Source organism: Macaca thibetana, chromosome 1 (assembly GCF_024542745.1).
Source record: "Macaca thibetana thibetana isolate TM-01 chromosome 1, ASM2454274v1, whole genome shotgun sequence".
Taxonomy (NCBI): domain Eukaryota; kingdom Metazoa; phylum Chordata; class Mammalia; order Primates; family Cercopithecidae; genus Macaca; species Macaca thibetana.
The window spans coordinates 109,569,659-109,595,618 of record NC_065578.1 but is presented as its reverse complement, the minus strand read 5'-3'; the positions used below and the strand labels follow the sequence as shown (position 1 = coordinate 109,595,618).

At 48.9% G+C, this 25,960-nt stretch overlaps 1 protein-coding gene across 3 annotated transcripts in view; it reads right to left on the bottom strand.

The window, feature by feature from the left end:
• The window catches only part of SLC6A17 (solute carrier family 6 member 17), a 51,846-nt gene that overhangs the window by 7,999 nt on the left and 17,887 nt on the right, over positions 1–25,960 (bottom strand). For all 3 annotated transcript variants that reach the window (XM_050745818.1, XM_050745837.1, XM_050745827.1), the window contains exons 3-8: positions 21,929–22,086; positions 20,060–20,186; positions 19,199–19,380; positions 17,391–17,501; positions 1,937–2,178; positions 1,460–1,652 (exon numbers count right to left, since the gene is read on the bottom strand). In XM_050745818.1, coding sequence (XP_050601775.1) covers positions 1,460–1,652; positions 1,937–2,178; positions 17,391–17,501; positions 19,199–19,380; positions 20,060–20,186; positions 21,929–22,086 — 1,013 coding nt within the window. The remainder of the gene's footprint in view (positions 1–1,459; positions 1,653–1,936; positions 2,179–17,390; positions 17,502–19,198; positions 19,381–20,059; positions 20,187–21,928; positions 22,087–25,960) is intronic.

Genomic DNA, 25,960 nt, shown 5'->3' with positions numbered 1-25,960 from the left:
TAAAAACACCGACACCTGGGTTTCACCCCAGGGACAATGACTAGACTGGTCTGGGGTGAAGCTGCGTGTCGGACTTGTTTTTTTGTGGTTTTTTTTTGTTTTTTTTTAAAAAAGCAAAAACAAATAAAACCCAGGAACTCTAATGGGTAGCCAAGGTAGAGAATCACCGCTTTAATGACTGGGCCATGCTTGTGGCTCAGGTGACACACACTGCCCCCTGTCACTTATACATTGCCCTGTAATATTCAGTGATTATAAGGGAACATTTCTTCCCCACTAAGTGAGTGTATAATTCTTGTCATTTGAATGCTATCGGAGTTGTATTTTATGAAAACACTGCTATAAATTTAGTTTTATTCAGAGAACCAGGCCATGCCCATGAGAACTGGGCAGGGTTTTAGAGAACGTGAAAAGGGGAGGTCCTTTATGCTGCCAGTCACCTGGGGAAGAAACCAGGGCAGGGGACCCGAGATTGGGCTCTCTTGCTCTTGATCCCCGAGGAAGGGGTCAGGGTGCAGGATGCAGCTCCCATAGCATTAGGACGGTGCCAGTCCAATGGAGCTGACTTTTAACATGGAGCCCAGGGAAAGCACCCTCTTCCCTGGTCCCATGAAGGACAGGGTTGACCCAGGCTGACAGGAGCTGGCTCTGCCCCATGTAAGCCTTGGCTCCAGCCTGGTTCCGAAGACGCTGTGGGTATGTCCCTTTCCTGTTACCCCTTCTAAGAGAACAGTCATTTTGAAAGTGTCCAGCTATGTAAGTATAAATAGAAGCAAGGTGTCCTAACTTGGGCCTGAGCATTAAGGAGGAGTCAGCACCCCCAGCACCACCCTAAAGTCTAAGTATCATCGTGGCAGTGAGATTGGAATGGGGACAGTGGGGTGAGGGCTAGAAGCATGAAGGGGTGGTTCTGAGCATGGGCTCTGGACCCAACTAACTGGATTTGAACCCTGCCTCGCTCACTTACTAGTTGTGAGACCTTGATCAAGCCCCCACCTCATAGGCTACTCATCTGTAAGGTAGGGAACAATATGAATACTCAATTCATAGAACTGCCTTGAGCATCAAAGGAGATAGATAGCAACGGACAAACACTAACTTCAACACTTCTTTGATGCATACCAAGTCAAGGCACTGTTCTGAGTGCATTACCTATGGCAGTGATGGTGCACGAGAAGCCCACTCAGTAAATGGAAACATCATCCCATACACTTACTGTGACTTCTGAGAGGTGTGTGTCTGCCCTACTCTTTGTCTAGGCTCAAGCCTACCTCTGGGCAGGGACTTTGGCCAATACCTTTCTTCCCTTTCACTCTCTCTGGACACATAGCAGATCCTTGCTTACTAAGTAAACTAATGACTACCTGTCAGCATCCTGAGGCCTGAGCCCAAGCTCCAGCCAGCGACAGCTGCTCTCTGGGTTCCTGCCTGTCCTGGGAAGGGCAGCCTATCCCCGCACCTTGTCTAGCTCGTCCTCCAGAAGGCAGGGGTCAAGGCCCAGGGCTGAGAACTGGTCTTCCTTCACGGTCATGATGACATTGTACATCTCCATGTAGTCCTTTGTGGTCAGGTGGGAGAAGTTGACGTGGGGTGGGATGAGGTCCCGGCTCAGGACATTGGAGTTGAGGTACCCTAGGATTTTCTCAGCATTCCTGCAGTACAAAACCGAGGGAGCCAGGTAAGAAGGAAGGGATGGGCAATGGGTGAGATCCTGGAGGCTCCTCCCAGGCACCCAGGTGGGACCCTCATGGGCCACTGACAGAGGCATTTCTGAGCTTGTCCTTGTGGCCCAGAGCTGGTGGGGACAGAATGCTCCTCTGAGCTCCATTCCTCAGCCTGAGTGGAGGGGACCTCTCTCCCCATGCACACACCCGCCCCCTACTCCCAAGTAAGGTAGACAGGGAGGAGGAGGGACAGGAGGAGAGATGCCACCTACTCGACCACACACTTCTCATTCATGATGTTGGCCTTGAAGCCCAGCACAGCAAACACCACGAGGGTGGCCAACACTGACGTGAAGAAGTTGATGAAGGACACCAGGGCGGCATCGAAGTGGCAGTTGTTGTCCTGCTTGTTGTAGCTGGAGAAGGCAATTACACCACCAAAGCCCAGGCCCAAGGCAAAGAAGACCTGGGTGGCTGCCTCCCGCCACACCTGGGGGTCCAGCATCTTGTCCAGCTGTGGCAGAGGACCAAGGCAGGAGGAAGAAAAGAGACACAGAGAAGATGGTTTTATTCATGTGCACACCCCCTTTCTCACATGCACACCCCCTTTCTCAGCCTCAACAGGGTTCAGAGGCAGCAGCCCATAGTGGTAAGAAGCTGTGTGAACTTGGGCAATTTCCCTAACTCCTCTGAGCCTCAGTTTCCCCAATATACAGATCACAAGAGTATCAACTTCAGAGGATGATTGTGAAGCCCTGGTAAGACAACATACATGCCGAGTGCTTCCACAGTAATTTAACTGCTACCATGGCTTACCATGCAGCCATCATACTAAGGAACATCATCAAGGCCATCACATACGGTCATGTAGTGCACAGCTCTAGAGAGTGCCATTCACTTAGACTACGCTGTGACCGATGCCTCCTAGAGTCCTGCAGTGAATAGCTTGCACAGCAGCACAAGGAAACTGAGGATACCAGAATGTCCATGATGCCTTCTCCACCTCAAACTCCTCTACCTCATGGAAGAAAAAAACAAACCACCTGCTTCTCCCCACCACCACCCAAGCGGAAGCACAGAGCCTAGACAATTCCTGGAGAAAGGGCCCCCGCCTAAGCCTCCATCTGCCCTCACACCTGACGGGAGCCTGAACTGCAACAGCATTTGGATGGCATGGAGCAATTTCCAACCCATTTTCCTTTTACTGTTTGTTCCTTGGGGCAGGGACCAAGCCTTGGACCCAGCATGGAGCTTTAGAGTCTCAGACAGATCCAGATCCAAATCCTGACTCCCATGTTTAAATGGCTATGAAGCCTTCAGTAAGTGGCAGTGACTGTGTTATGAGCCTCAGTTTACTCATCTGAAAAAAGGGAATAGTAATAGAGGCTCTGAGTGAATGTGAGGATCAAATGTATAGCAACAAGTAATGCCTGTACATAGTGGCACTCAATCCTAACAGAATAATGCTGGCCTAGTCAGGACAGGGTGTTTTGTGTTTTGCGGGGGTGCAGGAAGCAAGGATTACTATTCACATTTTTAAAGGGTAAACTGAGACCCCAAAGATGAAATTGCTTGCTCAAGGTAATGGAGCTGGTTAGTCGGGGCAGAGTGGTTACTAAAATATAGATATTCTGGGCCAGGCCCCCACCCCCGACCCCAGCACCAACTCCTGACTCAGTTTGCCTATCACTTATACTCTTTAAAGCATTTTCCCCTGCAACCTGTGCTGCTGAGGTGAACCTAAGTGACCTCACTCCAGATAGACTAAGGAGGTAAGGAGCCAATTAGAGAGTTCACTTCCCTGTGGTGACAAGCCCTGTGTGGGTCCTGGCACCCCCCTTCTGAGTACCTGTGGGTAAGTCCACATCTGAACAGTGAGGTGTTGGACTTTAGGGTCCATCTGGACTTTAGCCGTCTTTAATATCACAGCCCTAAATAACATCCAGGACACAGGGCCCACCTGCCGCCATCTCTGAGCACCTGCTGTGGGCCAGGCCTGGTGCCAGGCAATGCAGAGACCATGGGGAACAGAGGCAAGCAGGCTCTCCGAGTTTACACTCTAGTTGGAGAGAGACACATTGGTCAAATGATCCCACGAACAAATGCTAAATTGCAAATGTGACAACGGCTGTGAAGGCTGGGCACCCAGTGCTCCGAGAGCCCATAAGAAGGGGATTTGGACAAGTTGGGAGGCCAGGCAAGGCTTCCCAGAGGAAGAGGTCCTCAAGCTGACATTTGAAAGCTGATGAAAGCGAGGCCATGAGGGGAGGGTAGAGCATCCGGGAAGAAGCGTAGACAGAGGTCCTGAGATGGGACAGAGGATGGTGTGTAAAAGAGAATGGAAGGTGCCAGGGTGGCTGAAGCAGTGAGGGCGAGGTGGGGGCAGCACAGGTGGGGCTGGGAGAGGAGAGAAGTTAGATCAAAGGCCTGTACAGATCTTGTCTTTACCCTAAGAAAGCATGTAACCCGAGAAGCCACCAAGGGATTTAAAGAAGTGGCGACACAATCATGTGCATTTCCAAAAGAAGTAAGTGGATGCAGCAGACCTTCAAGGAAGCAGCTTCTGGGGTCCAGGCTGGAGGGGACAGTGGCTTTGCTAAGGGGCCGGGTGGTGCCAATGGAGAGATCTTCGCAGGACAAACCAAGGAGACCTTCGGGATGGACTGGAGATGGGAGATGCTGGAGAGGGAGAGGCTGAGATGAGGGCCATGTCTCCGGCCTGCATACTTGAGCAGGTGGAGATGGGGACAGTGGGAGAGGAACAGGTTGATGGTGTTGGGCAGGGAGGATCAAGACATTAGTTGTAGAAAGGTTGAGCTGAATGTGTCTTTAAGACATCTAAAACGAAATGCTAAGTGGTCCGCTGGACAGATGAACCTGGAGTCAGAGAGAGGCAAGCTGGAGATAGACTTTCTGAGTAGCAGGTGTGCCGGCAGGAGCTGAGGCTGCGGCTATATAGTTACAGAGGGATAAGAAGCGAGAGCCTGCTCCTATCTCCAACACTGAATGCAGGGAAGAGGGAGAGTCTCCTGAAAGGGAGTCAGAGAAGAAGTAGCAGAGGCAAGAAGAAAACCCAGAGCACGGAGGAGGAAGGGTCAGCGCTGCCAGTGACAGACCCTGAGGGAGTCGGCACAGGAGGCTGCAGGGGCTTCCTCGGAGTTGCTCCCTGGTGAGAAGCCAGGGGAAGTGAAGAAAGGAGAGAGGTAGAGGGGAGGAAATGGAGGCAATGTGGATAAGCAGGTCCTCGGAGAAGCAAGCCTCGGATCAGGAGCAGAAGAACAGTATCAGAAGGCGGCTACGAAATCCACAAAGGGTTGTGTTTTCGTATGTTTTGATTTCGTTTTTGTTTTTGCTTTCAATGGAGTGTCTTGAAAAGCTGGAGGGTAGGGATGCTGGGTGGGGCGGGGTTGGGGGAAGCTGTCCTCTATAGGACCACCCTTGGGCTACTCATTTGAGAGAGGAGGGAGGGAGGACAGGATGGGGCAGCTGCAGGCAGGTTTTATGGTCGGTTTCTGTCTCTGTCGTCTGAGGGAGTTTCTTGGCAGCTTCTGTTTTCCCTGTAAAGCAGGAGGCAAAATCATCTGCTAGGGATGAGTATGCCGGAAGGAAGGTCAGAGGGTGTGGAGGATTGGAAGGGTTTAGAATAGCCACAGCAGAGCATGCGAGAGCCATGCGAGAGCAGGTGACCAGAGAAACAGGGCAGGGCTGTCCTGTACTGCTGGGGGCGCACCCCCTTGCATAGGCGGATGTCTGGTTTTTAAAGTAAGATGAAATGTTACCTTCTTTACAAAAGTAATACAGGCCCACGGTTCCTTATCTAAAAGCCCTGGGGGCTGACTGGTTTTGGAATGCAAGCTTTTGTTTCTAATTTAATTTTAGAGAGGTAATGTGATGCATATGCTACGTAATTACATAACACCCCCAGCGGGGTCTGGGGCAGCACCCTGTCATCAAACACGTTAGTATTTCTGCAGCAAAATATGAATATTCACACCAAGTGAATCCATAAAGACTATAAATAGCCTCACATCTGTGCAGGTCACTTTGCTTCCAAGTGAGTTCTGGAGGATCAAAACCAAACCAAACCAACTTTTGTTTTTCAGGGCTCTTTGGATTTTGGTATTGTGGATAAGGAAATGGGGGCCTGCACTGTGCCTAGTAGAAATTTGGAGAATAGAAAAGGAGAAGAAAATAATCATAGTTCCACTGGGAAAGGACTTGTGTTAATTCCCATCGCTTGGGTGAGTTTTTGAAAAATAATTTTTCAAGCATACTCCAGAAATGGGCATAAGGGTGACTTATGCCTGGAAGGCATGCTGGCTGGCCGTCTCTGGTATTCACAAATGTCAATCACAGCAGCCCTATTGCAATCTGCTGGAGCCTGGGCTTCTCCTAGGCTAGAAACCAGGACCTCGTGGCTCTGAGCAGTTTGGTGAGTTCTAACTAGGAAGAATTATGAAATTTTCTAAGAGAAGGTATGTTGAGATGATTAAATCAAGTTTAGCCGAAAGCTGCCTCCTTACATATTTTAAGTTTGGCCTAAAGGTTTCTCTGTATATCATAAACTATAACAAGTGGAGGTGTAAACAGACTGTAGCCTACTCTTGTGCCAATCACTGAGTTCTGGCCAATCAAATGTGGCCAACTGTTCGAACCGACTTCAAATAAGGCAAACGCCGAGCTGTGATCAATCCAGCTGTTTCTGTACCTCACTTCCGTTTTCCATAAGTCACTTTCCTTTTTCTGTCCTTAAGTCTTCTTCCATCACATGACTGCACTGGAGTTTCTGAGCCTACTCTGGCTCAGAAGGCTGCCCGATTCACGAATCGTTCATTGTTCAATTAAACTTTTAAATTTAATCCAGCTGAAGTGTGTGTGTGTGTGTGTGTGTGTGTGTGTTTTAACAAGATGAACACAGCTCTGGTCATGTCGCTTGCATGCTGAAAAATCTTTGATGGTTCCCCACTGTCTTCTAGAAAATCTTTTTCCATTCCTTTATATTCTGAACATTCTAAATGCAGGTGACTTACTCCTCTTCAAAAGCACCGTAGTCTTTCACACCTCTGGCCTTTGCCTAGGCTGTAATTGTTTCCTGAAATTCCTTTCCTCCTACTCAGTTTCTGGTAAATTCCTACATATTTCTCAAAACCCAGCATGAATATCATCTCTTCTTTAAAGCTTTTCCTGATTGCCTCTGGTCCTTGAGCTCACAGCTCTTGTCAATACCCGCATCATAGTTTTATGTGTCTAGTCTTCCTTTCACCACTTTGTGCTTAGGGGTGGTGCCCATCTCCTCTCCTGTTTGTATGAATAGTGCCTGGCACGTGGCAGAGAAGGAAAGAGTCAGGAGCACAAGAGAGAGAGACTGGACAAAAGCTGACCTTTTTCTATGAGTTGTGAGCTGAGCAGGAGGGACCAGACAAGGGGCTGCAAAGTCGTACCAGCCTTTTGGGCTAAGACGCTGTTTTCTAGAACAAGAGGATGATCTTAGGACTTCAAACTTCTACTTTCTAAAACATGGCTATTTTAACACTGGCTTCATTTTGTTATCCTTTCCTCTTCTCTTTCTTTCTTTTTTCTGGTTTTTTTTTTTTTTTTTTTTTTTTTTGGTAATTATTTCCTTTTTCATCTACGTCAATCATTTTTACAAAAAGGTCCAGACTACCTGTGAAACTCAAATTCATACCATCATTAGGATTTCCATCACTCCCTAAACCTATAAGGTTTAGGATAAATGAAGATGTGAATCAATTCCTCAGCCTAGTCACAGTTCAGGGCCAAATTTCATAAATGGAGGCAGCCACTCCTGGGAGGATACCACAGTGCCAAACTGCAGATCAGAGCCGGCCCTATATAGCTTGGAGAATTCTTAGAGGATGGAATATTCAACAACTTTGGATAGAACAAAAATTTGTTTGTTTGTTAAGACTGCTCTTTTTCCACTAAAAAATTACGGAATATTTATTATAAAATGTACAAAAGTAGAGAAGATAGTATAATGAATACCCATCACCCACATACACATCACCCAGCAAACTGATGGAACCAAATCTGACATTGATAGGGCCCAGGAAAGCATCTGAGGGTGAACTTGACCTTTGAGGAGAAAAGTGCCTGGTGCAGGTGGTCCTCCCTTCCAGCCTGCAGCTTGGAGGGGTACTCTTGCTGATGGAGATGACCGCAGATGCCCAGCGCTAATCTGGGGATAAATTGAGCCTGGCACCTTCAGTACATAATGAATTTAAGGGGCTCTTTCCAGGATTCCTGGGGTGATGGTGCATGATCTCTAACAAGCAACAACAGAGGATGAACCCTTGGCCAGACTCAGAAAACCCCGCCCCCCTTCCAGGCATCAGGATGTGACTGCAAGAGGAGGATGGGCAATGGGCTTTTCCCTCAGAAAAGAGGGCTCACCCCCTCCTCGGGGTGTCTGCTCTAAAACAGGAACAGCTTCCTGCCATTTCTTCAGCACGATGGCTGAACTACTTCCTCACGCAGGGAAACAAAGTGTATCAAGGGGTTTGACTCACGGGCATGATGATGCTTTTGAATCCACAAGCAGCTGCTGAGCCCTAGCCTGAGCGCATGTGTGACAGGAGCACACGCCCTTGCTTCTCAGCACTGCTGTGCACCTGCTGGTGTGGAGCCAGCCAGGGCCACGAGGCACCAGATGGCACTGGAGCACCAGACTCCTGCTGCCCAAGAACAGTGTCACCTTCATAAGGGACGAGGATAATAATAGCTAACATTTACCACATGCTCTCCACTTGCCAGGAGCAGTCCTAAGCACTTTCCCAACAACCCTGTTGGGGAGGTGCCACTGTCCACCCCATCTTGCCTTTGCGGAAACTGAGGCCCTGAGGGCAAAGGAACTTGCCCAACAACTGCTGAGTGATGAGCTAGAGTCTGAACCAGATTGTCTGGCTCCAGAGCCCATGCTCTGGTCATGAGGCTGGGCCTCCTTCATCATCCTGCTGAGAAGCCCTCTCTCTAACTGTGAGAGTCAAGAAGCTCCACCCCTAACCTCCACCCCTGGGCCTTTAGAACTTGCAGAGATCCCACTTCTCTTCTCTAGGAGTTGATGCACACCCCAGATCCCTTGGTCTCCTTTTCCTCATCCCTGTATCCTGTAACACCTGGTTCTTCTCCTCCAGATGTACACATGATGTCAGTTTCCTGTGTACCCCCCGTGATATTTTATGCATATACCAGCAGTATACACTCACACATACATTACATGCACATATACATACACACACATGAATATGTGTGGGTGTGTTCCTTTTTTTCCCTGCCATCCACACCAGGGTTGTCATGGAGCTCTCCACGCTCCCGGGGCCACTGTCCTTGCTCCCAGCCTTGGCACTTCCTCAACATGCTACGTTGGGAACCCACAGAGTCCCAGAGCTCCTGGCACACTGCCCCTTCTGCTCTTGTCCACTCACAGCCTCCTCCCTACAGTTATCCACCCTTTCTGTGCTTCAGTTTTCCCATCTGCAAAGTGGTGATGAGATCACCGACCTCTCCAGGGTTGTTAGGAGGTTTAAATGGGTTAATATGTGCAAAGTGCACACAGAAGTGCCTGGCACAGAGTAAGCACCATCCATTGTAAAACACAGGCTTGTGGGCCGCGTGCGGTGGCTCACACCTGTAATCCCAGCACTTTGGGAGGCCCAGGCGGGCGGATCACAAGGTCAGGAGGTTGAACCATCCTGGCTAACACAGTGAAACCCCTATTAAAAATACAAAAAATTAGCCAGGCATTGTGGCACGCGCCTATAGTCCCAGCTACTCGGGAGGCTGAGGCAGGAGAATCATTTGAACCCGGGAGGCAGAGGTTGCAGTGAGCCTAGATCGCGCCATTGCACACTCCAGCCTGGGGAACAGAGCAAGACTCCACCTAAAAACAAAAACAACAAAAAAACAGGCTTGTATAATTACCTCACTGATGGTTGGAAACAGCGTGCTTTCAGAGATGTTCAAATGTGAAAAACTGTCCATCTTGGAGTTGCAGAAGTGTTGGCGATCTCCATGCTGGAGAGTCCACTGCACACTCCTGACCCCTAGCCTCCAGGGGGCCCTTCATGCTGCCGCTGCCCACACATTTCCCCCATCTCTTACACAGTTACTTCACACTCACTCCTCCTTAGCCCTCCAAGTCCTCCTCCTCCCTTCCTGCTCTCAAATGATCACCTTGTCTCCTACTTCACAGCGAAAAGATGACACAATTGGCAGAAAGTTCCTCCCCACACCATCTTACCTGCCAGCGTCCATGTGCCACAGCCTGGCCTTTCCTTCCTGCTACTATGGGGACTATGTGTGGTCCTAGTTGAGACCAACTCCTCCAGCTGAGCACTGCAGTCTCTCCCTCCTGCTTATTTCTCCTCTCCTATAACATAAACTTCCTCCTCTTTTTTGAATATTTTAAGTGCACAATTGAATCGTTTTTAGCATAATCACACTGTTGTGTAACTTTTACCACACCCAATTTCTAAAACCTCCTCATCACCCCCAAAAGAAAACTCAAACACGTAGAGTCATTCCGCATGTCTCCCCCAACCCGCCCACAAGCCCAATACTAACCACTAATCCACCTTCTTTCTCTATGGATTCACCTATTCTGGACATTTCATATCATTGGAATCATACTGTGTGTGGTCTTTTGTGTTTGGCTTCTTTCATTTAGCTTAAAGTTTTCAGGAGTTGCATGTTGCAATGTGTATCACTGCCTCATTCCTTTTTATGGCTGGATAATATCCCATTGTATGCATATACCACATTTTAAAAATTTATTCATCAGTTGACGGACATTGGGTTGTTTCTACGTTTTGGCTATAATGCACAATGCTGCTATGAACATTTGTGTACAAGTTTTTGTGTGAACATGCTTTCAGTTCCCTTGGATACGTGCCTAGGAGTGGAATTGCTGGGTCATATGCTAACCCTGTTTAACCTTTTGAAGAACTGCTAGGCTTTGTTTTCCAAAGCCATTATACCATTTCACATTCCCACCAGTGGTGTATGACGGATTATTTTTATCATATAAATTGTGAAATAACACCCTTGACCCCATGGCCCTCTCCAGTTACCATCCCATTTCTCATTTCTCTGCTCCTCTAAAGCAAAACTCCTGAGAATAACTGGTATCTATTACTTGTCTCCAATTCCCCACCTCCCATTTTCCCTTCAATTCCCCACCTCCCATTTTCCCTTCAACCCATTGTTATTAGATTTGTCTTCAGCACTCCACCAAAGTAGCTCTTGTTGAGGTCACCAGTGACCCCTCTGTTGCCAAGTGCCTTGGTCAATTCTCAGACCTCATCGCCTGACCTCTCAGCGGCTTTGGACACGGCTGATGGTTCCCTCTTTCTTAAAACATTTTCTTCACTCTGCGTCTAGAATGTTTGTCTGTCTGTCAGCCTGCCTGTCTCTCTCTCTGCTCCTATTTTTCGACCCCCCCCCACCAACCCCCCCAGAGCTATCCCTCCCTCAACCTCTAAACACCAGGGCCCCAGTGCTCAGCTCTCTTCTCTGTCTTTGTTCATTCTCTAGGTGTTTGGAAACCAATCTATGGCTTTAAATTCTCTCTGTTATCCCAGACTCCCAAATGTAGACCTTCACACCTGACCTCTAGATCCATACATCCAACTGCCTCCTCAGCATCTCCATGTGGAGATCTGTTAGATATTTTAAGCTTGCCCTGTCCGAAAGAGTACTCTTGATGTTCCCCACTGAATCCATTCCCTCCACTGTCTTCCCTATCTCCATAAATGTCAATTCCATCCTTCCAACTGCTCACATAAAGGGCCACAGTCATCCTTGACTCCTCTCTTCCTCTTACACCTCACAACCAATCCAACAGCAAATCCTGTTGACTCTGCTTCTGAAACGTATCTTCCATTAAACTAACTCTCATCACTCCCATTGCCATCACCTGGGCTCACACCCCAGTCATCTCTCACCCGGAGGACCTCCTAGCAGGTCTCCCTGTCCTGTCCTTATTCCCTCAGATTTTCTATAGAAGCCATTTAAGAGGCTTAGAATGATCATCCTAAGACAGAAGCCAGATCATGCTGCTCCTCTGCTCAGAACTCTCCATGGCTCCCTTTTCACCAGAGTAAATGTCAAACTTCTTACCTTAACCACAGCACCCTCATGATCTGGCTATACATTACCACTGACCATATATCCTACCTCTTCCCCCTCCTGTTCAAGCCACACTGGCCTCCTTGAATATGCCAGCCACAGCCAGTCTCAAGCCCTTTTCACTCATTGTTCTCTCTGTTCGGGATGGAATGCATTACTTCCAAATATCCACATAGCCTGCTCCCTGACCTCCTTCAGGTCTTCATTCACACGTCACTGCTCAGTGAGGCGTTCCTTGACCGTACTGTCCATAAGTGCAACTCTTCTCCCCGAATGCCCTAAATCTTCTTTCTCTGCTTTATTTTTCCCCTTGGCATCAACAGTTAATGACAATTCTTTATCTTATATTATCTGACAACATCTGTCTCCCTCCACTGGAACGTAAGCTCCATGAGGACCAGGAAGTCTGTCTGCTTTGTTCACTGCTGGATCCTAGGACTCGGAACAGTGCATGTTACAGGCATTCAATAAACCTTTGTTGAATGAGTAGGTGAATGGTGGTTATTTGGGTTGTTTTCAATATTTTTCCACTAAAACAAATGCTGTAATGAGCAATGTTGGTCATTACATTACATTGTACACTAATCATTTTGCTTATGTATAAGTACATCTGTAGGACAAATATGTAGAAGTTAAATTGGGCTGAAAGACACGAACAGTTGTAATTTTGATAAACATTCTCTGAACATTTTGATGGTTAAAAATCCTACCATAGTCTACCACTTTATATTGAACAAATCACATGATTAATTTAATTGCATGGTACTCCATGCTGACCTGGGTTTTTACCTACACGGAAAGAAAGTAATCAGGAGAAAAGCTGCCCAAGGAATTCAAGAAGTTCATTAGCCGTCACCACCAGTTACTGTCCTATCAATGATGCTAGTGGGTCATCATGGCAGCCTGGCCACATTGGATTCATCATACCCAGTAACTGCTTGAAGACATGGACTGCAAAGTCCAAATCTGATAGCCTGAATAATTTCCGATGTTGGAAGGCTCTATGGAAGGGAAGACCTTCCAGGTCATTAAGCATAATCTATGGAGAGCCAATGCTTCTCCCACAGGGATTCTGAGATGCCCTGGCCAAAAACTCTTGGACTCTGCCAGAGGTACCAGACAGCATGACCCTTGGGGATGTCATTTACATTATAGTCTATATGAATGGAGCAGTGCACAGCATGGGCAGCTAGGGCATTGACCTGGTACTTTATAGCACCATTCTAGGGCAAGAACTCGAAATGGCTCCTAAGACCCTTCATATCTCCCCAGTTCTGTGCTGAAACAGTCACAGCTCTGCAACAGTAGTTTGCCACACATAGACTGTCAGGCATTTGTTTCTGAGAGTTGGCCCATCCTTCTGCAGATGACTTGGAGAGATTTGTAAATAGGAACCTCACCCCAGCCATCACCATTGGCCTCACTTGCTTGACTCCCTGAGGGGGCTTGGATGGAGCCCCCCAGAGCTTCCTTCTCAGCCAGCTCAGCTCAATCATGGGGTATGAGATGGGGAAAGGCAGATTAGCAGCAGTGTGCTGGGGTTTTTGTTCCTGCAAAACCTCTCCTGCCCATCTCCCAAAATGTGGGTTTGTTTTTAGCCATTCCCAGGAATATAAGAAGGATCGGTTTTAGATGAAATTGTAAGGTAGGGGACATTTTTATTTAACCCTCCACTCTTGCCACCTGGCTCTCAGCCACCAATTTTCATGAAGCCAGTTTATCAGCTGGAGAGCATGGGATGTGGAGTCTGTGGACATGAGTTCAGGTTTTCCCCTGCTTCTTGCCAGCTGTGTAGCTTCAGGAGAGTCACTTTATTTTTATGTTGATTTTTAATGGATTAATTACTTTTTGGAGATGCAGTTTCACTACTGTTACTCAGGCTGGTATCTAACTCTTAGATTCAAGGGATCCTTCCACCTCAGCCTCCCAAGTAGCTGAAATTACAGGCACACACCACTGCACCTGGCTCCTGGATTTGATTTTTTAAAGTCTCATGAAGACCCTGGCCTCTGCAAATGCCAAAGTGGATTCACATGGTTTCCTGAACATCCTGGAAACCGTTTTAGAAAGATGCACCCCAAGGTCAGGCGCAGTGGCTCACGCCTGTAATCCCAGCACTTAGGGAGGCCAAGGCGGGCAGATCACCTGAGGTCAGGAGTTCAAGACCAGCCTGACCAACATGGAGAAACCCTGTCTCTACTAAAAATACAAAATTACTCAGATGTGGTGGCACATGACTGTAATCCCAGTTACTCGGGAGGCTGAGGCAGGAGAATAGCTTGAACCCGGGAGGCGGACATTGCGGCGAGCCAAGATCGCGCCATTGCACTCGAGACTAGGCTACAAGACCAAAACTCCGCCTCAAAAAAGAAAGGAAAGGAAGTGGAAGGGGAGGGGAGGGGAAGGGAGGAGAGAGAGGAGAGGAGAGAGGAGAGAGAGGAGAGGAGAGGAGAGGAGAGGAGAGGAGAGGAGAGGAGAGGAGAGGAGAGGAGAGGGAAGGGAAAGTGTACATAAACCATTTTGCACCCATCTAATTGGCAAAAATTGAAGACTGACAAATGTGGAACAACTGGATTTTCATGTACAACTTGTGGGAGTGATAGCAGATACAACCATTTGGGAGTGCAATTTAGTCAACATCGAATAAGACTGAAGATGTGCATACCCTTTGAGACAGCAATTCCACTCCTAAACATAGATACCGTAGAGAAACATGTACGCATGAAGACCTGCGTAGTGTTTATTGTAACATTATTAGCAATGGTGAAAACTGGAAACAATTTAAATGATCATTAACTAGAGAATGAATAAACAAATTTCAGTTTAGTCCTACAGCAAAATCTATGCATCCATGAAAACTGATGCACTAGAGCTATACACCAAAATTGGTAAATCTTAAAAACTCATGTGAAGCAAAAATAAAAGCAAGTTGCAGAATACATATAATATGATGCCATTTATGTAAAGGTTAAAAGTATGCAGAAATGCTAAACATTGTTTATGGATACACATATATGTATAACAAATTTCAAAGAATGTATGATCAAGACAAATCCCAAATTTAGGATAGTGGCTGCTATAATCTGAATGTTAGTATCCCTTCAAAATTCCCATGACAGAACCTAATACTCAGTGTGATAGTATTAAGTAAGAGGTGGGGGTCTTTGGGAGGTGATTAGGTCATGACAGTGGAGCCCTGACAGGATTAGTGCCCCTATAAAAAGAGGCTCAAGTGAGTTCCCCTGAACCTCTGCCATGTGAGGATGCAGTGAGAAAGTGCCATCTTTGAAGCAGAGTCCTCACTAGATACTGAAGCTAGGTGCCTTGATCTTGGACTTCCCAACCTCCAGGACTGTGAGCAATAAATTTCAATTGTTTATAAATTATCCAGTCTAAAGAATTTTTGTTAGCCGGGCACGGTGGCTCAAGCCTGTAATCCCAGAACTTTGGGAGGCTGAGACGGGCGGATCACAAGGTCAGGAGATCGAGACCATCCTGGCTAACACGGTGAAACCCCGTCTCTACTAAAAAATACAAAAAAACTAGTCGGGCGAGGTGGCGGGCGCCTGTGGTCCCAGCTACTCCGGAGGCTGAGGCAGGAGAATGGCGTAAACCCGGGAGGCGGAGCTTGCAGTGAGCTGAGATCCGGCCACTGCACTCCAGCCTGGGCGACAGAGCCAGACTCAGTCTCAAAAAAAAAAAAAAAAAAAAGAATTTTTGTTGTAGCAGCAGGAATGGAATAAGACAGTTGCTATCTTTGGGCAGGGAAGGGAATGGGATCAGGGAGAGCTACACTGGCAATTTAATGGCATCTGTAATATTTTATTTCCTAAGAATTTTTATTATATTATTAGATATGTGTTTATACGCCTGAGATATTTCATAATTAAAGAGATAATTTAAAGTGTGTCTGAATCCAGTGGGGAGCAGTATTGTGTGTGTTGAGACCAGCAGCTGCTCCTATGACTCTGTTCCTCTTGCTCCTAGAGTTACATACAGGTGGCTCTTAACACCATTGAGGAGCCCATCTGGAGACCTTTGTGATGTTCCACACTTAGGAACAACACCAGAGCATATAATTTCCTCCTAAAGTTTAGTAAAGTAGAACTGGAAAACTGAAGTGAACATTTTAGACTGATCATGGTTCTAGAGATACAGTTGTAATTTGTTACAAACAGTTGGCTTTCTTTTCATGGCTATTTTCTCCCAAAGAAACCAGGTTATTTTTTTTTCTTTGTCAGATATCATGTGTTTACAACAACCCTACGGCCAGCCACATGGCTCAGGATTCACATTCATGCCTCAGGAGATTCATTAAGTGCTTCATAAAGTGGATCTTTGAAGTTGGTCATGTGTAAACCTCAGATAATATATCCAAGAACGCTGAGGGACCATTTAGGCACTGTCTGGTGACTATGGAGTGGCATGTGCCCTAACCAGTGCTACACCTGAAACATCAGGAGCCTACGGGGATTTTCAACCCTATCAGATCTGGGTTCTTCTTCCTGTGTCATCCTGCACAAACTGTTTGTGTAAAGGGGTGTGTGTGTGTACACACATGTGCAAGGTGGCACCAATGAACACTGAAGAATTCAAGCTGGCCTGGCTGAGCTCTGACCCTGTGCCCATGGGCTATAATCTCACCAGGTCCCTGCTGGTTGCTACTGATCAGCTGGCATTTAGAGATGGACTCTCAGCCTGACCAGCTGGGGTTGCCAGTGTACATGGCTTGGGGCAACTTGAAGGGAATGCCAATCTGCATTTGAAAATCTTTTATTCGTCCATGGACTGAGGCATGCCAGTTGTGCCCAGTGGTCTGAAGGGTCATAGACAGGCAAGGCCATGGGTGGAGACAGACCATCTTTAGGGAACCTGCATATACATCTTCAGGATGCCCGTGCCTCTGCTGCACCCTTCATGAAATGTGAACAGTGATCCTGCTCATCTTGCTCCCTGGGCTATTGAGAGAATTAAGAGGAAGTGTGAACGGCTTTGCTAAGGTTAAAATCACCACTCATGTAGTCTATTATCTTTAATAAAATAGCAACTTCTTTCCTTTGATTTGGATACAAGGGGAGATTCCCAGGAGCTTTCTTCTCTTAGGCATCTTCTTGGTTCCTGCTGCCACACAATGAAAGCCCCCATGAATCCATGAATGAATGAATGAATGAATGAATGAATGAATGAAGCTCCCTACTCTCATGCCCTAGCCCAACCTGACTTCCCACTGTTGCCTCAAGCATGTCCAGTGTTTTTCCACACCCCTGCTCATGCAGTTCCCTTTGATTATAATGTCCTTTGGCAGTTCACTGCAATCCTACCTGTTCCCTAAGGCTCTTTCAGTTGTTACCACCTTTCTGAAGCTTTTCTAATTTCACCCAAATCGAAGACATGCCTCTCTTTGGAACCTTGAGGGCAGGGCCCATGCCCCCTTCCCTGTGCATCTCTCCAGGGCCTGGCACAATACCCAACATATAGCAGGTATTTGGAGTGCATTAAATTCCATGAAATTGCATGAAGCTGACCAGGCCCAGTAGGCCTGTTGCTGTTCCCTAGCATGTGGGAGCCCCAAACCCTTACCTTGGGAGTGAACATGTGTAGGATGCCATCAACTGCCCCTCGCAGCAACAACCCCCGGACCAGGAAGCAGGCCAGCACCACGTAGGGGAAGAGGGAGCTGAAATACATCACCTGCAGAGAGGACAGGCACCCCCCATCAGGCAGAGCCCTTCCTGCAGCTGGCACCCCCCATCCCTGCTCACATCTGGGGCACATGAGCTGCCCCTGATGGCAGCAGAAAGCAGAGCCCTGGAACCCCTGGGCATAGGGCCAAGCCTGCCACACATCTGGCAGGGAGCCAAGGCAGAAGCAGGAACAGGACAAGCTGGAGTCTACATGGCTGCTGTGCCTGGGGTTGCTTTTCTCCTTTCCAGAGCTGGCAGGGCTGAGCTAACAGCCTCCTCACCCCAGAGGGCTGCCAAGAGGGTGAGGGAGTCTTTTGCTGTCCCCTCCTGATTCTCCCATGTCTCACTCCCGCAGTGGGCCTCCTAAGGATCTCCCCTGTCCTTAGAGCTCCTTTCAGGGAAGACCTGCAGGAGGTTATAGACACGGCTCCCAAGCAGAAGACATCTGAAGAAGTCCCTAGCCCCTTGTGAGGATGAATCGTGTGCTCTTCTCTAGCACCGCATTTCTCGCACATGTCTATATCCCTGTGTGCGTGGTACACAGCCTCGCACAAAACAGATGCTCACAAAATGCTTGCTGCACTGAAACAAAGGAAGAGGGCTGTTTGGGCAGGGTGGTGTAAAGGCTAAGAGAATGCATGTCTGGTGTTAGGCTGCCTGACTTGTAACCCTGGCTCTACCATTTACCAACATGTGACCTCAGGCATTTCATTTAACCTCCGTGAGCCTCCATCTCCTCATCTCTAAAATAGGTGGAATCATCCCTAACTCATAACGTTGCTGTGGACCAAATGCGTTCATGGGTGGCAGCACCTGAGAAGTGCCATGAAGCATCAGCTACTATCTCAGCCTCTGGAAAGAGAAGAGGTCAGTGGCTGGGGTCACTCTACCTTTCAAGAGCTTAGCTTCCTTGCTCATCAAATCCAGTAAAGAACCTGAAGCCTCAAACAGCCAGGGTTCTAGCTGCAGCTCTGAGACTGACTGGCTGCGTGATGTTAGCTGAGGTGCTTTCCCCTCTCTGGGCCTCACTTTCCTCATCTGTAAAATGAGTAGCCTGGGATACAGGACCTCTAATCCAGTCCTTTCCATCCCTGGCAGCACATGAATACTGATAGGTGACAAGTAAGAAAGGGCCCTTATTTAAAGGGGATCTGAAATGCTGGGAAGAGGTGTGGGGCTTGGCTGGTCTACCCCTCAGAGACTGCTATGGAGCTGCCCCCTGAGACCTCCAAGGCCCCTTTCACTTATAGCATCTACCTGCTCAAAGGGCCCTTTAGCTGTAGTCATGGCAAGCTGCTGGTTTTCACCAAAAACTGCTCAAAGCTGGTTCTTCCAGGGCTTTTGCTCTTGGGAACCTGAGGGTCTAGAATCTAGATAGATGTCCCTGGGTCAATACTTCTAGTTTTCCTCTTCTCTAATGTTTGCATTAGAGCAGGCCTGAGTTATCTGAGCATGGAAGCGGCTGGGGTCCAGGGCAATGACTTTCTAGCTATTCCATTCCGGGTGGGCTGTCCATGGTGAGCAATACTATAGAAATGATACTTCCACGCCCTCCTCTGGGGGCCCGCGTCATCATCCAGAGCCATCCACGGCCCAAACCCCCCTGGAAGACCCTGTAAGGGGCAGCCTGGAATTCTTTGCCCTGTGCCCTCTGTGCCTTTCTGCTGTTCCCCATTTGGGTCCTGGGTGCCCCCCAGCACTCACCTTCCCCGAGGACTGGATGCCCTTAACAACAGCCATCCCCACGATGCTCCAGGCCACGAGAAGGCACAGGGTCATCTTCCAGTTGAGGCCCCCACTCTCCGAGATGGAGTCAGAGATGTCCAAGGCCTCTCGGTACCAGAAGTAGGTAGTGGCTGAGCTCTTTTCACACTCTGCTTCCACCACTGAAACAGCAGCAAAGGTCACAGGGCCTCAGTGGCGGGGACTATGGGGTCACTTCCTCTGCTGGACCCCCACTCAGGGCAGTAGTGGGTGAGGGAGCAGCTGAGGGTGCGCAGCTGGGAGGGGCTGTGCTCATTCTGGGTTAGCCAAGATCTGGCAGTCCCTGAGGAATCCTAGGCTCCCAGTGGGGTCTGGGAGGCTTCAGGACACACCGGCCTGGCTGATTCCCACCCATGCCTCCCGCTGCCCATGTCTCTCCATGGAAGGGAGGAAACGTGAGGCTGAATTGGCCTAAAGTTCCTTGGGGAAGGTCCTGAGCTGGGAGCTAGAGACCTGGATTCTCATCCCAGATCATTGGTTAGATGAGTGGTGTGAACATGGGAAAGTCGCTTCTGGGCCTCGGTTTCCTCATCTGTGCAGTGGAATAACAGGGTGAGTAATAACAATTAAAGTCACACTTTCCAGAGTTTCACCTACACTCATTATTGTATTCAATCCTGTCAGAAATAGGCTGGAAAAGAGACCATTCCCACTGGGGAAGGGGAAATGAGGATCAGAGATGTTAAGTGACTTATCCAAGGTGACACAACAAGTCTGAAATTCCAAATGTGTGCGCTAAGCCTGTGAGACCCCTTCCTGGGACAGGGCTGGCTGGCATCCCCAGCTGGGCCCCATACTTGCCTGCCACGCTCCCATTCCTGACGACAGGACATTCACTCCAGGGCAGCGGGTACTGGAAGGACTTGAAGAAATAGAAGATGCTCCACCCGATGATCACGTTATAATACAGCCCCACAAAGAGACAGACCTGGGGACAAGCCCGCTGCGGGGTCACTGAGGCTGCAGGCAACTCCACCCTGCCCCCGTGCCCAACCCGAGGCCCAGCGCATGGGCAGCAACACAGAACACAGCAGCACAACCTCAAGGGAGGCAAGGAGGGATGGGGTGTGGGCCGTGGAGGAGCTCCCCTCGTGCTCCATTGATCTGGTATTCAGGGAATCCACAAAGGAATTTTTCAGATGTTAAAGTTCTCTCTTTTAAGCAACAAACTCTTAAAATGTTAATCCTTTCCAGTTTGAAATTCTTCTAAGATACTTGAAGTCCTTTCTCCTCCTCATTTCCTGATGACTCGGGATGGTAATGGCAGAGATGCCCTCCAGGACTGTGAAGGCACGCACAGCTTTGACCCCTACAGTAAACAGATCCAGATTGCTGTGCTTTTAGAGACTCTCTGGGTGTTTCTTGTGGATTCTACTCTCTCTTGGGCGTGTTAGCAGCCCGACTCTAGAAAGATGGCTCTTGTCATTTCTTGGAAACACAATAACTAACGTTAGTCGAATTTTATTTAAAATAGGAGTGCATGGACTCTGCCTGAGGGTCCAAGGGGCTTCTCTGAAAGCAATGTTTCTATGGGCAGGGATTTGCTGCATCCACTCTGGACACGGAGTGGTCCCTTCCAGAGCCATGACTGTCTCCTGCGGCAGTGAGACAGGCGTCAGTGTGAGAGCTGAGGGCCACTTGCTTCATCAGTCTCACCTGAGCATGTGTGTGCAGGCGCAGCTGCTCATACAGCAGAACTTTCTGGGAGCATAGACAGAGTGAGACGCCCACTTCCTTTACTTGTGTGATTTCAGTACAAGTGGGAGACCATACACACACTCCTGTGTATCAGCACACAGCCAGCCCCAGCAGAGTACATGGCATTGGCCAGTGCAAAGCTGATGGCTGACATGAGAGCAGGGGGCTGCAATAGGCCTTCTCCCAGTCTCTGCCTGAGGCAAGTTTGGGCTGGCCCTACTGCCAGGCCTGGCAGAATCCTTAGTCCCTTCCAGAAGTTCATTCCAGTCTTTATCCCAGGTGTGAGCAGTAAGCATGGGCCCCTATAGGCTTTGTCCTTAAGGGATGCTGTTTCCTCACCTAGAGCTCTGAGCAGGGTCTCGTCTGTAGCCTTGTGGACGAGCCTGGAGACCTCACAAAGTTCTCCATCCAGGGCCACGGGAGTCTCCCTGTCTCTCACTTTCCAAAGCGTCATCCGCCTTGGGTTGACCTTAAGTTTCCTGTGTGAGTTCTCCAACTCTGCTCTCTGGCACAGCAAAATGGCAAGGAGACCCAGAGCCCCAGGTCTGCCTTTTCCTGAGCTCCCTACTTGCCTGATTAAAATACTCTTTGACCAAGGAAAGAGGAGGGACCTCCCTCATGGGGAGCTGAGGGACTGGTAAGCAGAGAAGGGCATCTGGGCTAGTCCATATGTCCCCAGAGAACTCTGGCTGAGCTGTCCCAGGCGGCCCTACGTGAATATGTCCCAGCTTTTCCTCCTTAGCACCAGTGGCAAATCTTCCACACTGTTTCAGGCAATGTGGTCGACTTTCAGTTTAGGAAACATGGTGACTGGGGTCTTGGAACCCCAGCTGTAATTCCCATGTTGAGGATCCCCCTCCCTGCCCTTGTCCTGACGTAGGACTCTGGCCTGGAAACTCGGTGACCTCCTCTCCAATGCCCAGGAGCAGCCCCCTGCCTCCCGCTCAGTGCCTGCCCCAGCCCTTGACTCACTATGCAGCTGGAGAAGCCGATGCCCCCCAGGCGGGGACACACATAGTGCCACACACCAATGCTGCCGCGGCGGATCCTCTGGCCCACGGCCAGCTCTAGGAAGAAGAGGGGGATGCCGATGATGATCAGCAGCACCAGGTAGGGCACCAGGTAAGCACCTGCAGGGAGAGCAGAGGGATGGCAGAGGGGCTTTGGAGCACAGCAGCAGAGTGAGGGAAGGCGCTGCAGCCATGTCCTCCAGTCTCAGCCACATCTCTGGTCATCCGCAAGTTGTCACCAGTCCCGGTGCTCCTCCGTGAATGATCTGGCCCTAAGCGTGGCCTACCACACAGCAGCCCACCGGGACCCACCTTCTCCCCCTTGGCTCCCCTGACCTGAAACACTAAGGCAGGAAGTGTATGTATGTCAACTCACAAGGCTAGGTTCAGAAACAGACAGACATTGCACTGCTTCTCCAGAATCCACATGTCAAGTCACAAGCGGCAGACACACTCACCTCATGAGGTGCTCCGTGGACACCTGTTCACACCCCCTGCTGCCCACAGAGAAGCAGCCGCAGATGGCATGGGGGCTTACTCGCCCCCAGACGCACAGACACTGGGTGCAGCCTTCCCAGAGTCTGAACCAGACGCTGATGCAGCAGACTGGGCAGCTCCAGGGAAGCAGAGCTTGGAAGCTCTCCAGGGAGAGGGGGGCCTGACCAGTTTTGCCATTAATCTCCAGCTAATTGAGAGGAACGGGAGAGAAATTAGCAGTTCAGAAAAGCGTGGCCAGGAGGATCATAAAGGATAGAATGGGTCTCGCTAAAGATTCCAGATGATAAATTAATCTTGCTGTCCTGTCCTGGGCCTCACTGCAGAAACAATCTCAATTCCAAGTGACAGGGCATTTAGCAGGAGAATTAAAACCATGTCTGGACACAGATGAGTGCACCCCGCTGAGAGCTGTGCCAACAACCTAGTCCTGTTAGCAAGGCCCTGCCTATCTGTCAAACACTGTCAGGCCAGCCCCAGTCACCAGGGCCCTGATGGTCACCCAGCACTCTCTGACTAAGCCTTGCCAGTAGAGAGCCTCCAGAAGCCCCCAGATACACCGCTCTGACCCCATAACATAACATCCCACATATTCACCAACATGTGCCCAATCTGCCAATGAACACTGGCAATAGGGCATCTCCTAGGCACAAATTCTGCCACTTGGCAACAATTAACTATTTACTGCAGGTCCACTCTGTGCCATGCACATGCAGCAGGGGACAGTGGAGTAACAGAAGGCACAGACACCATCCTAGAACGGTTCACGATCTGCCGGGGAGGCAGGCAGAGTCACATGAGTAATATGAGCACGCATGTGTATACACACACACACCCCCCCCAAAGACTAGTCACACAGGCCAACCAAGCACATACATGCTGAGGAAGGGGCCAGGGTCCCATGGAGCTAATCAGGAAAACCTTCTGGGGAGGCAACCCACCGAGCTTTATAGGACAGCATCTCACTCACTAGATGCACACATGCACACATACATTCAACTCGTCACTAACAAGCAGTCCCATCATGGTGCTCAAAGGAGAGAGGGCCCAAAGGGCCACATGCTTAGACCCCTGGGTCTGTCTTTAACTCAGTCTCTTGGTCTTGGGTGTGGGGAAATGGAAGAGGAGCTAAGTGATCTGCTGCAGGAGGGCAAAGGGAGACAGCCGCACTGGTTTTGTATTTCGCCCCAGTGTTCTGGGTGGGGCAAGATGTGCAGGGAGGTGAGTTTCAGGGTGTCTGCAAAGTGGGTTGGCACCTACTATGGATGCCTCTTTTTTCTCCCCAAAGAATCAGGGCAAGCCTCCAGGTAACTGCTGCCAAAGAGTGACAGGGGTGGGAGTGCAAAGACAAGGTACTGGCCCCTCACCATCCAGGCTGTCCACCTCAGGCAGGCTGCCAGCCCTGAGTTGACTACAGGTCTCTCTACCACTCCAAAGCCTAAACTAACCAGAGCGCTCAGGGGCCCACGGTCAAGATAGGCAGAATCTGTGGTTAATCAGAGGTACTTTTTCATATCAACCTTTGTTGCAATCACTAGAAAATGCAACAGCACCCTCTTCTGCCTTAGAAAATACAACCTGGGGACACAACTGGATTTCCTTTTATGTTTCAACAGCTTTTGGGAGCCTCAAGTTGTTCATCCAAATAGCGGGGAGCACTGTTCAGGATGTTAGGAGATTTATCAGGACAGGGCCAGGATCCAGGATCTCTGAGGCCTTCTGGATCTCTTATCATCTATGCCTCGGTCAGTATTCTAAGCCTCACTTCTGGCAAACCCTGAGGTTATTCCTGGGGTTTAAAAGACCATCTTGGTGGTAAGAGCCAGGTCCTGAAGTCAGACCTCCTGGTTTTAATGACTTACTAGCTGTGCAACTTTGGGAAAATATTTGATCTCTCTGTGCTGCTGTTTTCTCATCTGGTTGAAGAGGATGAAAATGTTACGTATAAAATTGCTGATATTTGACCATTTTTGACTTACAAAAATGGCCACTTCATAAGCTTTGACCCAACACCTATCACACAAGGCTGTTGCAAAGATTGAATGAGTGGCTTACCCATAGTAAGCAATGGTTGAACACTTGCCTTTTTCTCATAAAAATAAACAGAAGGAAAAGCAAACTAGGGAGATGTCAACATTTCGTGGAGCTAAGGAGAGTGTTCCAGAGTTTCTGTCCAGAACTATGCAAAGTTTGATTAGATCGACTATGGCTCAAAAGCACAGACTCAACTCTCAGACCAAACAGCTGTCTTCTTCCTGTGATAATTTGCCTCCTCCTAAAAAATATTTAAGACGACTTGCTATAGACTCCGTCTCAACAAACAAACAAACAAACAAAAACCTGTAAAAGGGCCGGGAGCGGTGGCTCAAGCCTGTAATCCCAGCACTTTGGGAGGCCGAGACGGGCGAATCACGAGGTCAGGAGATCGAGACCATCCTGGCTAACCCGGTGAAACCCCGACTCTACTAAAAAATACAAAAAACTAGCCGGGCGAGGTAGTGGGTGCCTGTAGTCCCAGCTACTCGAGAGGCTGAGGCAGGAGAATGGCGTAAACCCGGGAGGCAGAGCTTGCAGTGAGCTGAGATCCCGCCACTGCACTCCAGACTGGGCGACAAAGCGAGACTCTGCCTCAAAAAAAAAAAAAAAAAAAAAAAAAAAAAAAGGCCGGGCGCGGTAGCTCACGCCTGTAATCCCAGCACTTTGGGAGGCCGAGACGGGCGGATCATGAGGTCAGGAGATCGAGACCACCCTGGTGAACACGGTGAAACCCTGTCTCTACTAAAAAATACAAAAAACTAGCCAGGCAAGGTGGCGGGCACCTGTAATCCCAGCTACTCAGGAGGCTGAGGCAGGAGAATGGCGTAAACCCAGGAGGCGGAGCTTGCAGTGAGCTGAGATCCGGCCACTGCACTCCAGCCTGGGCGGAAAGTGCAAGACTCTGTCTCAAAAAAAAAAAAAAAAAAACCTGTAAAAATATGGGACAGTTAAAGGTAGAGATAAAAAGGGATTGCAGGAATCAGAGAAGATAGAAAAAGGAAGGCAGGAATGTGGAATGGAAAGCTCAGAATTCTGAGAACTGACAATGCTTTTCCTCTAGGGTAGTTCTTTATGTCTGGTGCCATGGTGACCACTGGTGTCATTGTGAACAGTCAGACTGTGGCAAGAACACCGCCCTGGGTGTGAGTGCTTGTGTGTGGCATAGAAAGGGACTCTAATTCATCACCAAGTGCCCAGGCAGAACTGATCATCTAAGCTAGAAAGAACAAGGTTAGAGATTCCCAGCTAAGTCCTCCAATGCCACATGTCCTTTGAAGTCATTTTAGGCGCCTTGGAGCTCTTCTCGACATCTCACAGTGCATAAGGAAACCATACACTTTTATATCTTTGCTTTGGGCTAGTCTTATATCAACTCAGTTATCATGCCACGCAGGCCACAAGCTCTGATCGACAGCTACTTATTAAAAAGTAAAAAAGATCTTTCAAGCAAGGAGACTATGCA